The 12441-nt window shown below is 40.6% G+C and overlaps 1 protein-coding gene across 1 annotated transcript in view; it reads left to right on the forward strand.

The window, feature by feature from the left end:
* The window catches only part of LOC126195799 (15-hydroxyprostaglandin dehydrogenase [NAD(+)]-like), a 198411-nt gene that overhangs the window by 163520 nt on the left and 22450 nt on the right, over window positions 1–12441 (forward strand). Inside the window, exon 5 of the mRNA XM_049934435.1 lies at window positions 1915–2069. Within this exon, the coding sequence (XP_049790392.1) occupies window positions 1915–2069 (155 nt within the window). The remainder of the gene's footprint in view (window positions 1–1914; window positions 2070–12441) is intronic.

A 12441-nucleotide genomic window follows, 5' to 3' on the forward strand; every position in this document is an offset into this window, starting at 1 on the left:
ATTGCGCAGCATCAAAGTCTACTCTGCCTCGCTTAGAGACGCTGGTGGCCGTGCGACCACCAGCTTGGTGTGATTTATTGCGCTTCATTGCGCCACATCCGCCCAGATGCCACCTACTCCGAACGAGGGCTCTCCCCGAGGGCGCCACCCAGCCAAAGAAACGCGTACCTGGCCGATATCCCTGTGCCTGGAGTCCCCGTGCCCCAGACAAGATGGGCACATACTACTTGGAATACGTGGGGGAGGGGGGGGGGGGGAAACAGCTCTGGCATCTGTAGTGCGATCCCTGCGTCGTGGGAGCTAAGAAGGGGATTGTGCACAAGACGAGAAGGAGGCAACCCAGAAGACGTTCGGTATAAATCCCACCACACGACAACAGGTAACATGCAAGATGGTGGTGCATGATGGACCAATAGAAAAACACCACGTAAGGCGACCTTCCCCAAATGGCACGCACTAACAACGGAAATTTGGAAAAAAGGAGGTCAAACCCAAGAGGGGACCATCACAGAAGGCCGAAACGTTTGAGACTCCTTTTAGTCGCCTCTTACGACAAGCAGGAATACCGCGGGCCTATTCTTACCCCCGAACCCGCAGGGGGCACGTGGACTGGATTTGTGATTGGAGTAAAGAATAGCAGCTAACTCTAAATATAGATAAATGTAAATTAATGCAGATAAATAGGAAAAAGAATGCCGTAATGTTTGAATTCTCCATTAATAGTGTAGCGCTTGACACAGTCACGTCGATTGAATATTTGGGCGTAACATTGCAGAGCGATATGAAGTGGGACAAGCATGTAATGGCAGTTGTGGGAAAGGCGGATAGTCGTCTTCGGTTCGTTGGTAGAATTTTAAGAAGATGTGGTTCTTCTGTAAAGGACACCGCTTATAAAACACTAATACGAGCTATTCTTGAGTACTGCTCGAGCGTTTGGGATCCCTGTCAGGTCGGATTGAGGGAGGACATAGAAGGAATTCAGAGGCGGGCTGCTAGATTTGTTACTGGTAGGTTTGATCATCACGCGAGTGTTACGGAAATGCTTCAGGAACTCGGGTGGGAGTCTCTAGAGAAAAGGAGGCGTTCTTTTCGTGAATCGCTACTGAGGAAATTTAGAGAACCAGCATTTGAGGTTGACTGCAGTACAATTTCACTGCCGCCAACTTACATTTCGCGGAAAGACCACAAAGATAAGATAAGAGAGATTAGGGCTCGTACAGAGGCATATAGGCAGTCATTTTTCCCTCGTTCTGTTTGCGAGTGGAACAGGGAGAGAAGATGCTAGTTGTGGTACGAGGTACCCTCCGCCACGCACCGTATGGTGGATTGCGGAGTATGTATGTCGATGTAGATGTAGAACCTAATGCAGCTACACACGGAACTGGAATCTGGACGTCTCTACAGCCCTGTCAGTATCTTCCGGCATTCTCTCGCCCCGCCACCTCTGTCTTTCTCCGTGTCTTGCGGGAGTCTATGCTATTCAGGCTATATTTCTGTATTGTTTATAATGCACAATTGGGTTGGCTGATGCTATCTAGCACCACTTACCGACAATTGCTGTAGCACTGCATGTCTGGGGGTTCATCGCATCTGAGTTCTCACAGAAAGGGCAATAAGAGCAATTTCTTCCACGGAAGCCACTGTGGCCTAAAGAGGGGCTGGGAAGAAAGTTGTCCGGTTTTCCAGGGGCGGATATTTACTACGGTGAGAGAGAGCAGAGAGAGAGGGTGTAGCAGTTTACAAATCTGGAGGTCGCAGAGCCCCAAGAATATGGATTGTGCGGGTGGGAGAGTGCATATTTCAGAACAGTGTACCTAGGAGAAAAGCGTCAGTTTAATGTGACTTTTTGCTCGAGTGTGTGTGTTTTGTGAGCCGCTGCGACTGAGGCTGTGCTGCTGGCTGCCGGCGTTGCAGACGCAGTTCCACTGGCAGCGGACCGGTGTGCGGGTGGTGGCGCTGTGCCCCGGCGTCACGCACACGCAGCTGATCGCGCGGGCGGGCGGCCGCCAGCCGGACGCCGACCAGGGCGCGCTGGCCGTGCAGGAGCTGGCCGCGCTGCCGCAGCAGCGGTGAGTGCGCGCGCACGGCGGCTGCGTGTCGGCTGGTGCAATCTGTAGGCTCAGGTTCATTTTACTCCAAGGAAAAGGGCCTACATCACAAAAACCCTTCAGAATTTTGTTATATCTCTCATTATTGCTACAGAAAAAATAATCCTGACCCTACTATATATACAGTGGCGGTCGAAATAATAGAGCCACCTCTATTGACGAGATTAAGAACTAGGATATCTATTAGTTCGCGAAATCGCCACGAGTGCCGTGTTGTCAGTCCCTAGTAGACAACATCAGGGAAGACGTTGCTGCTATCTTTAGTCGTCCGAAAGGAAGCGTTTGAGCTAGACGTGTGAAAAGAGGCATAAAGGTAAGAATCTTATGGGTCAAAATAATAGAGCCGCTTTACACATGTGCCTTTAAATTGATTTTTATGCAGTTGTTTTGTATGTAAATTGACGTGTGGTTTTGTTTACATTCGTCTAGATGGGCAGAGCAAAGCATACCAGTGAAGATGAGCGTATAGTAATGTTCCGGATGTTCAAAAGTGGGATGTCCATGAATAAAATAGCCAATGTCTTGCACGTTTCGCGAAAACGAGTCCAGAACGCCATGAGACGGTCAAAACAAACAAAGCCGCAGGTGGAGAACAGGGGGCGACCTCGTGTAACTACTCCTCGCGTAGACAGACTCATCACTAGGGAAGTGAAGAAAGACCCAATTTTGTCAACACCACGACTGAAAGCCATTTTGTTTAGCGACGAACATGATGTTCAACCATCAACCTCAACGATTCAAAGACGACTGAGATCTGCAAAATTGAATGGGCGCATTGCAAGAAAGAAGCCACATGTTTCACAAGCTAATGTTCGGAAAAGGTTAGCCTTTGCCCGGAGAAATGAACAAAAACCTAATACTTGGTGGAGGAACATCCTTTGGTCCGATGAATCCAAGTTTAATAGGTTTGCCTCAGACGGAAAAGTCTATGTGCGCCGCCCACCAAACCAGGAATTTAATCCCAAGTACACTTTAAAAACTGTGAAATACGGTGGCGGAAGTGTTATGGTATGGGGATGTTTTTCGTGGTACGGCATTGGTCCAATACACCGTATCAACGGCATAATGAACGCAGAAATGTACAAAGACATCTTGGCAAATGTGATGCTGCCTTATGCTGAAGAGGAAATGCCGCTGAAATGGAAATTTCAGCACGATAACGATCCAAAGCATACTGCAAGGATCATAAGGCAGTTTGTTCAAGAGCACAATATCGAAGTATTAGAGTGGCCACCTCAGTCCCCTGACGCATCACCCATTGAGAACTTATGGGAGATCTTAGACAAGAGAATTGACCGCTCAAAAGCTACATCTTCAGAAAAACTGTGGGAAGAAATCCAGAGAGCCTGGTATGCGATCAGTAGTGACGAATGCAGGCGTTTAGTAGACTCTATGGGTAAGAGGTGCAGGGCAATCCTCAAAAATAAGGGTTACCCCACGAAGTACTAATGCAGTCCTATGCAAAAAAGACTGTTCCTGTACGTTTCATAAGACTGAGATCAAGTACAATATATTTGTTTCAATTGGCTCTATTTTTTTGACCCTGTGGTCTGGTATTCTTTTGAATATTATTGATTATTACTGATTATTTTGTGTTGTGTTATCTATATAACTGACTATAGTACAATGTGACTCGGTTGTAATGGTTTCCATCATAGTTCAAACATGTCTAGTAATAAATGTGCACTTGATTCCAAACCTTTGCCAGGTGGCTCTATTATTTTGACCGCCACTGTGTATATATATATATATATATATATATATATATATATATATATATATATATATATATAATTTCCTACTCACGTGTATATACTTCTTGTTGTTGTTGTGGTCTTCAGTCCTGGGACTGGTTTGATGCAGCTCTCCATGCTACTCTATCCTGTGCAAGCATCTCGCAGTACCTACTGCAACCTACATCCTTCTCAACCTCTTTAGTGTATTCATCTCTTGGTCTCCCTCTACGATTTTTACCCTCCACGCTGCCCTCTAATACTAAATTGGTGATTCCTTGATGCCTCAGAACATGTCCTACCAACCGATCCCTTCTTCTAGTCAAGTTGTGTCACAAACTTCTCCCCAATCCTATTCAATATCTCCTCATTAGTTATATGATCTACCCATTTAATCATCACCATTCTTTTGTAGCACCACATTTCGAAAGCTTCTATTCTCTTCTTGCCCAAACTATTTATCGTCCATGTTTCACTTCCATACATGGCTACACTCCATACAAATACTTTCGGAAACGACTTCCTGACACTTAAATCTATACTCGATGTTAACAAACTTCTCTTCTTCAGAAACGCTTTCCTTGCCGTTGCCAGTCCACATTTTATATCCTCTCTACTTCAACCATCATCAGTTATTTTGCTCCCAAATAGCAAAACTCCTTTACTACTTTAAGTGTCTCATTTCGTAATCTAATTCCCTCAGCTTCACCCGACTTAATTCGACTACATTCCATTATCCTCGTTTTGCTTTTGTTGATGTTCATCTTATATCCTCCTTTAAAGACACTGTCCATTCCGTTCAGCTGCTCTTCCAAGTCCTTTGCTGTCTCTGACAGAATTACAATGTCATCGTCGAACCTTAAAGTTTTTATTTCTTCTCCTTGGATTTTAATACCTACTCCGAATTTTTCTTTTGTTTCCTTCACTGCTTGCTCAATATACAGATTGAATAACATCTAGGAGAGGCTACAACCTTGTCTCACTCCCTTTCCAACCACTGCTTCCCTTTCATGCCCCTCGACTGTTATAACTGCCATCTCGTTTCTGTACAAATTGTAAATAGCCTTTCGCTCCCTGTATTTTACCCCTGCCACCTTCAGAATTTGAAAGAGTTTTCCTACTCATTTTTTTATTATTCTTTGAATTATATATATATATATATATATATATATATATATATATATATATATATTTGCTGAATAGTAACTGGATAAATGGATACACTGACTGACTGACTACGGTCAGGAGCTCTTTCCATGAGCCTAATTTTTGTGAGCACGGAAATCTCTCTCTCTCTCTCTCTCTCTCTCTCTCTCTCTCTCTCTCTCTCTATTATATATATATATAGTGGTCCATTGATCGTGGCCGGGCCAAATATCTCACGAAATAAGCGTCAAACGAAAAAACTACAAAGAACAAAACTTGTCTAACTTGAAGGGGGAAACCAGATGGCGGTATGCTTGGCCCGCTACATGGCGCTGCCATAGGTCAAACGGATATCAACTGCGTTTTTTAAAAATAGGAACCCCCATTTTTATTACATTTTCGTGTAGCACGTAAAGAAATATGAATGTTTTAGTTGGACCACTTTTTTCGCTTTGTGATAGATGGCGCTGTAATAGTCACAAATGTATAAGTACGTGGTATCACGTAACATTCCGCCAGTGCGGAAGGTATTTGCTTCGTGATACGTTATCCGTATTAAAATGGTCCGTTTACTAACTGTGGAAAAGGTCGATGTCGTGTTGATGTGATCAAGATGCCCAGGGGCGTGTGCTATGTATGCTGCTCGGTATCCTGGACAACATCATGCAAGCTGGTTTCCCCCTTCAAGCTAGACGAGTTTCGTTCTTTGTAGTTTTTTCGTTTGATGCTTATTTCGTGAGGTATTCGGCCCGTTCACTATCAATGGACCACCATACACACACACACACACACACACACACACACACATATATATATATATATATATATATATATATATATATATATATATAGTAAGTGGGTTCATTGGGTGAGAAAAATATGACACCAGTATAACAGCAGGTAACAGAAATAACATCAAAAAAATTTTAGTTAAACTAAAAATACTGTACATTGTTATTATTTTTCATTGTCCTTAAACCATTACATTAATCTGTCCATCTTCAAAAATCTGAAAATCCCTGTGAGTTATTAATTTTAAATACCTGTCTGGTAAAAGAATCTTAAACTTGTTATTAAACTTAGTGCAAATTTTCCTCCATATCTAGTTTTAAAATATTCACACCCCATAATGTTATACAAAACATTTACTGCTAGCTCGCAAATTATTTTAAACACATTAGAATTGCTTTCATTGTTCAGGTTTCTGACTAGGGGCTATATTTATATGGAATAAACTTTTATTAATGAAATTTAATTTCAGTTTTTTTTATTTTCATTATTAAATTTTTTCTGCATAAATGGGACAGCTTAGAAAACAGCAACAGAAAGCCTGTAACTGTTGAAGAGATATCAAAAATGATATGTAATAAACCTGAATTATATTATTCACTTTTTAAAGATGATGAAGAGGAAGAGATTCCTGATTTTGATTGTCATGAAGATGAAGAACATGACAGCATCAGTGCATCATAGTCCGCCCCCGGTAGCTGAGTGGTCAGCGCGACAGACTGTCAATCCAAAGGGCCCGGGTTCGATTCCCGGCTGGGTCGGAGATTTTCTCCGCTCAGGGACTGGGTGTCGTGTTGTCGTAATCATCATCATTTCATCTCCATCGACGCGCAAGTCGCCGAAGTGGCGTCAAATCGAAAGACTTGCACCAGGCGAACGGTCTACCTGATGGGAGGCCCTCGTCACACGACATTTCATATCAGTGCATAATGTGCATATGGCCATGTACCTATTTTATTTTCCAGAACATATCATTTATTATCATGAGGACTTCATGCTTTTTTATTTACCGTAGCTGAACAGATTTTATGTTCAATGCTTCATATTCAATTTAGAGTCCTGTATTCTTCAATATTATTAAACAAACAATCTTTTTAATCTTCTAAGCTTATCTTATTTTTAACAACGAGTTTCTTGACTCATTTCGATTTTCTGTCCCTGTCGCCAACTTCCTAATGCCACAATTTTGCTCAAAAACCACAAAATTCTGCCATTATTTTTCCATTACATTCATTTCTTCTAAAACTTTTGCTTTCATAAGTCTATAACGAAAATCATACATAAGTTTTTTTACATAAACTGAGCTTCCTCATATCAGTGTAAATTGCTTTATTAAACATAATTTCAGTTTTATTCAGGTGAATTGCAGCAAAATTTTCATTAAATATTGCTCGCTCTTTCAAGTTATGCTTTGTCCCAAGTCTATCACACTTATCTCCATCTGAAATTAATTTTATATCCACTCTGTTTCTAACATTTTTCGAAATACTGCATTATTCCTCAATTTGTAGAAGTCTCTGTGTATTTTTGTTATCTTGATTCCTAGAGGTAGATAGTGTTTAATATTTCTGTAGGGAACTGCTATTTTTATCATTCAAAGTAGTTATCAACTTATTTTCTTTAGTTCGAGGCACAATTTTAGTTTTGGGAGCTTATATGTTTATGTAAATCAAGCAGTTTCTAGGATATTCTAGATCTACTTCAAATATATATACGATATTAGAAGCGTCTGACATATCACTTACTTTTGTAGAATTAAAAGATTCTAGATTGTTCAAATCCAGCATATTATGGTGAGTATTGACTCATAGCACATCCACACAGATTGTCTGCATCTAAATATGCTAAATAGTTTGATATCTTTTTTACGTCATAATCTTTCATGCGTTTGTTATTTGCCTTCACTTATATTTTACAGCATTGGGATTACCACCGCTTTTTCGTTTTTATACCATAATAATCATAGTGTAATAATGTAATAGTTCAAGTGGTTGTCAAGTCGTTTTTAACAGTCCATCCCAAGTTAAACCAGGTACAGTAAAGTACCAGAATGGACCCAAATCGCATGTTTTTATACAATTTTTTCTAAAATTTTCAAAGACATGAGCCAAGATACAGATCAGATCACAGTTTTTATACTAAATTGTTTTCAAACTAATTTTGTATGGTAATAATCTTCATCATTTCCTTCACAATCATTCGGTTTATTGTTAAATTCTTGTCTCAATGGAAACTGTTTCTTAAATTTCCTTCCACTAGCCATATAATTGTATCTTGATTAATTGACTGACTAGATTTTCTGGAAAATAACTTGACTGACTCGATTTTCTGGAGAAAATTAATGTTCGACATTTGGTTCTTTTTCAAATCTGATGAAAGTTTGTCAAGGCTTGAAGTCATGAATCTGAATGTACCAATAAACCCCATATTGAAATTTTCTCTATTCTTGCCAAAACTAATATATCTTTCTTCATTGTTGGGTCTCAAATTTATTTGTTTTTGTCGCACAACTGAGTTCTTTTATGATCAAATGAGAATCACATCCTGAGAGATTATGCAATAAACTGGCACAAAATTAGGATGTTTCAGTTGTCAGTTACATCAATTACAAATGTATTTATACATTTTCACTTTTAAATGACCATGTTGATGAATCTTTTCATTATTTTTTCCATAATGATGTCTACATAATGATCATATTTTAGATCTTACATGTCTTGATTGTACATCAATGTTCTCATTTATGCAGTTTAAGAAACATTTCTTCAATCTCTTTTTTCATACGAGGTTTGGAACTTTAACAGTGGCTACTATTTATTTACAGGTCGTACAGAATAGATACGAGTTTCAAATTTTACTGACCTTCAAAATAGTCACCAGCATTATGTACAACCCGTTGCCAGCGTTGTGAAAGTCGTAGGATACGCTTAGCAGTGCCAGTTGTGTTGACAGTTCGAGCGGCGCGGTCCGTTGCCAGACGAATTTGTAGCAGTTCAGAAGCGAATATGGTCGTAGGTTGTGATCCCAAAATGAACAGCATAGAGACGGAAGTGATGACACTTTCTGCAGGACCTGACCATCATTTTGCAGGACAATGCTCAAGCACGTACAGTGCAAGCTGTTACTGATTTGTTTGACTGATGGGGCTGCTAAGTGCTGTACCACTTACTGCACTCCCCTGACTTAAGCCCTCGTGAGTTAAACTCTATTTCTGGACTGAAGGAAACACTTCACGGCATTCGCTTCACAACTGTTACAAATTCATCGGGCAATAGACGGCGCCGCTCGAACTGTCAACACAATTGGCACTGCTAAGAGTATCCTACGATTTCCAAATCGCTGGCATCGGGTTATACACAATGCTGGTGACTACTCTGAAGGTCAGTAAAACTTTGAAACACGCATCTATTTTGTACGAGCTGTAAATAAATAGTTGCCATTATTCAAGTTCCAACCCTCGTATATTCAACGAATTTTTTATGACAATTTGGTCCGCGATATATGCCTAGATCTTTATAGTTCCCGTTGATGTACTCGATATAGTAACAAAAACCACTTGGTTCAAGTTTTTGATACATAGTACGAGATTCATTTAATTTTAATTCTATTCGACTTATCTTGTCATTGTTGCATGCTTTGGTAGTTTAGTTTTTGAATCTCTGCTTGTTAATCTAATTGATTACACACACTTCTTCTTTTTTCGTCAGTGTCTACAGTACAGTTTCACGGAACCTGTCGATAGTCGTTTCTTAGTTTGTTTTGAAAGCTAGTGATGCTCAATGGCATTAGCCAGTCAGTCAGTGAGGACACGTCGACCAAGACAGAGCAGCAGCAGGAAAGTACCCGATTTTGTGACATTTTAAGAGTTTTTAACCAGGAGCGAGTTATATAGTTTCATCTGTGTGATTTGGTAGTTTAGTTTTTGAGTCTCTGCGTGTTAATCTAATTTATTACAGGCTCTTCTTGCGTTTTCGTCAGCGTCCACTAAAATTGAAGTAGATTGTTCCTATAAGTTGATATGGGTAGAGGCCATTTTTGGCAACCTGAATAAAATAATAATTCGATCCTTTTACCTATCTCCCACCTCAGATGATACAACTGTTGAAAGGTTCAAAGAAAACTCGAGTCTAACATCAAACATGTACCTGAGTCAGACGATTGTAGTTGGTGGTGACCTCAATTTACTCTCTATATTTTGGCGACAATAAAAGTTTAAATCCATAGGTACCATAAAACATAATCCGAAACTGTGCTAAACGCGTTCTTTAAAAATTATTTTGAGCAATTAGTACATGAGTCCACTCAAATAGTAAACGATTTGAAAACATGCTTGACCTCTTAGTAACAAACAATCCTGAGCTAATAACGAACATCAAAATGAGTACAGGGATTAGTGAACACTGGGTGGTCGTGGCGAGAATGACTGCTGTAACTCCCAAATCCTCCGGAAATAAACCAAAAATATATGTATTCAAAAGAGGAGATAAAAATTCACTTGATAGCTTTTTGAGTAACAATCTCGCTCCTTCCAAACAAACAATGTAAGTGTCGGCCAGATGTGGCTTGAATTCGAGCAAGTACATTAGCAAACGATAGAAATAATCCCTCATGGTACACAAAACACTCAGAACACTGTTGCAGAAAGAACGAAAAAAGAATGCGGAATGTAAACGAACGCAAAATGCCCAAGATTGGCGATCTTTTACAGAAGCTCGAAATTTAGCGCGGACTTCAAAGCGAGATGGTTTCAATAGTTTCCACAACGAAACTTTGTCTCGAACCTTGGCAGAAAATCCAAAGAATTTCTGATCTAATGTAAAGTCTGCTAGCGGCAAGACACGATCAATGCCTTCTCTGCGCCATAGCAATGGAAATACTATCGATGACAGGGCTGCTAATGCATACCGAACACAACCTTCTGTAATTCCATCACCGTAGACGAAGCAAGTATTCCAGGATTCGGATCAAGAACAGCTGTCAAACGAGTCACTTAGAAGTAATATCCTCGGAGTAGTGAAGCAACTTAAATCGCTTAATAAAAGCAAGTGTTCTGGTGCGAACCGTATACCGGTTAGGTTCCTTTCAGAGTATGCTGGTGCAATAGCTTCGTACTTAGCAGTCAAGTACCACAGCTCGATCGGCTGAGGATCCGTACTCAAACAGCGAAAAGAATCACAGGTCACACCAATATTCAAGAAAGGTGGTAGGAGTACTCCACTAAATTACAGGCTCGCATCATTAATGTCGATATGTAAGAAGATTTTAGGAGATGTATTGTGTTCGAACATTACGAATTACCTCGAAGAGAATGGTCTTTTGACACAAAGTCAACACTAATTTAAAAAACGTCGTCATTGTAAAAAGCAGCTAGCTCTTTACTCACACAAAGCGTTGAGTGCTATTGACAACGGATTTCAAATTGATTCCGTGTTTCTCGACTCCCAGAAGGTTTATAACACCGTATGTCGCAAGGGGCTTGTAGTGAAATTGCGTGCTCATGGAATATCACCTCAGTTATGCGAATGGATCCGTAATTTCCTTTCAGAGAGGTCACAGTTCGTAGTAATTGACGGAAAGTCATCGACTAAAACAGAAGTGATTCCTGGCGTTCCCCAAGGTAGTGTTATATTAACTCTGCTGTTCGTTAGCTTTATAAACGAGCAGCCGTAGTAGGTTTTTTGCGGATTATGGTGTCTAGGAAAGTCGTGAGAAGATCAAAACGAATTGCAAAACGATTTAGAAAAGATATCTGTATGGCGCGAAAATTGGCAGTTTGCTAAAGTGAGGTCATCCACATGAGTGCTGAAAGTAATCCGTTAAATTTCGGTTACACGATAAATCAATCAAATATAAAGGCCGTAAATTCAACTAAATACCTAGCAATTACAACTATGAACAACTTAAATTGGCAAGAACACACAGAAAATGCTGTGGACTTACTTCTTTGTATCTGGCCTCCGACACTGATCTGGTGACTGAAGTCGGTGGTGCTCCTACGACGTTTCTTCATCACACAAGCCTCCGTCCTTGCACCTCCTCGGTGACTGGGTGACTGGAGCCACACATCAGCTAGTTGCAGAATCGTTGTGGTGTTGATGTGGCCCAGCACGGAAATGCCAAGCGATGTTCTCAGTACCCGCATTCCCGTGGTGTGTAGCGAGTACTCGGCACTTCTAGGTGCGGGCCGACTGGCGGTACCGTGTAATGCAGCTGGAGCCACTACTGTGCGGTATAGCTTTCATTTTAGATGGATAGGCGTTCCTTATCTGACAGAATGTCAATGAGGTCTATGGATCTAAGTAGGTCGTTTCTCAAACTGGCGTCATGAACATATACTATTAGCATGTGGCTTAGTGCCCTACAAACATATGACGGGTAATATTCAGGATTTTCACATTTAAATCTACAATCTCTGATTAGATCCTAGAGCACAACATCCCATACATTAGAAGTTTGATATGCTTTCCTGTATGCTCTGTGAAATATGTGGCATGCTACCGATAGGAGGAGGAAATACTGTGACAGCCTTTAATCTTTGTTCAGCTTAATGTGCTACCATTCTTGTTCATAAACAATTGTTGTACTGTATTACCGATTTATGCTGCAGCGTTAAACAACAAAAGACTCTACTTCACTTGCTGTTATGCGCTCTGCGAAATGCTGCT

This window comes from Schistocerca nitens, chromosome 7 (assembly GCF_023898315.1).
Source record: "Schistocerca nitens isolate TAMUIC-IGC-003100 chromosome 7, iqSchNite1.1, whole genome shotgun sequence".
NCBI lineage: Eukaryota > Metazoa > Arthropoda > Insecta > Orthoptera > Acrididae > Schistocerca > Schistocerca nitens.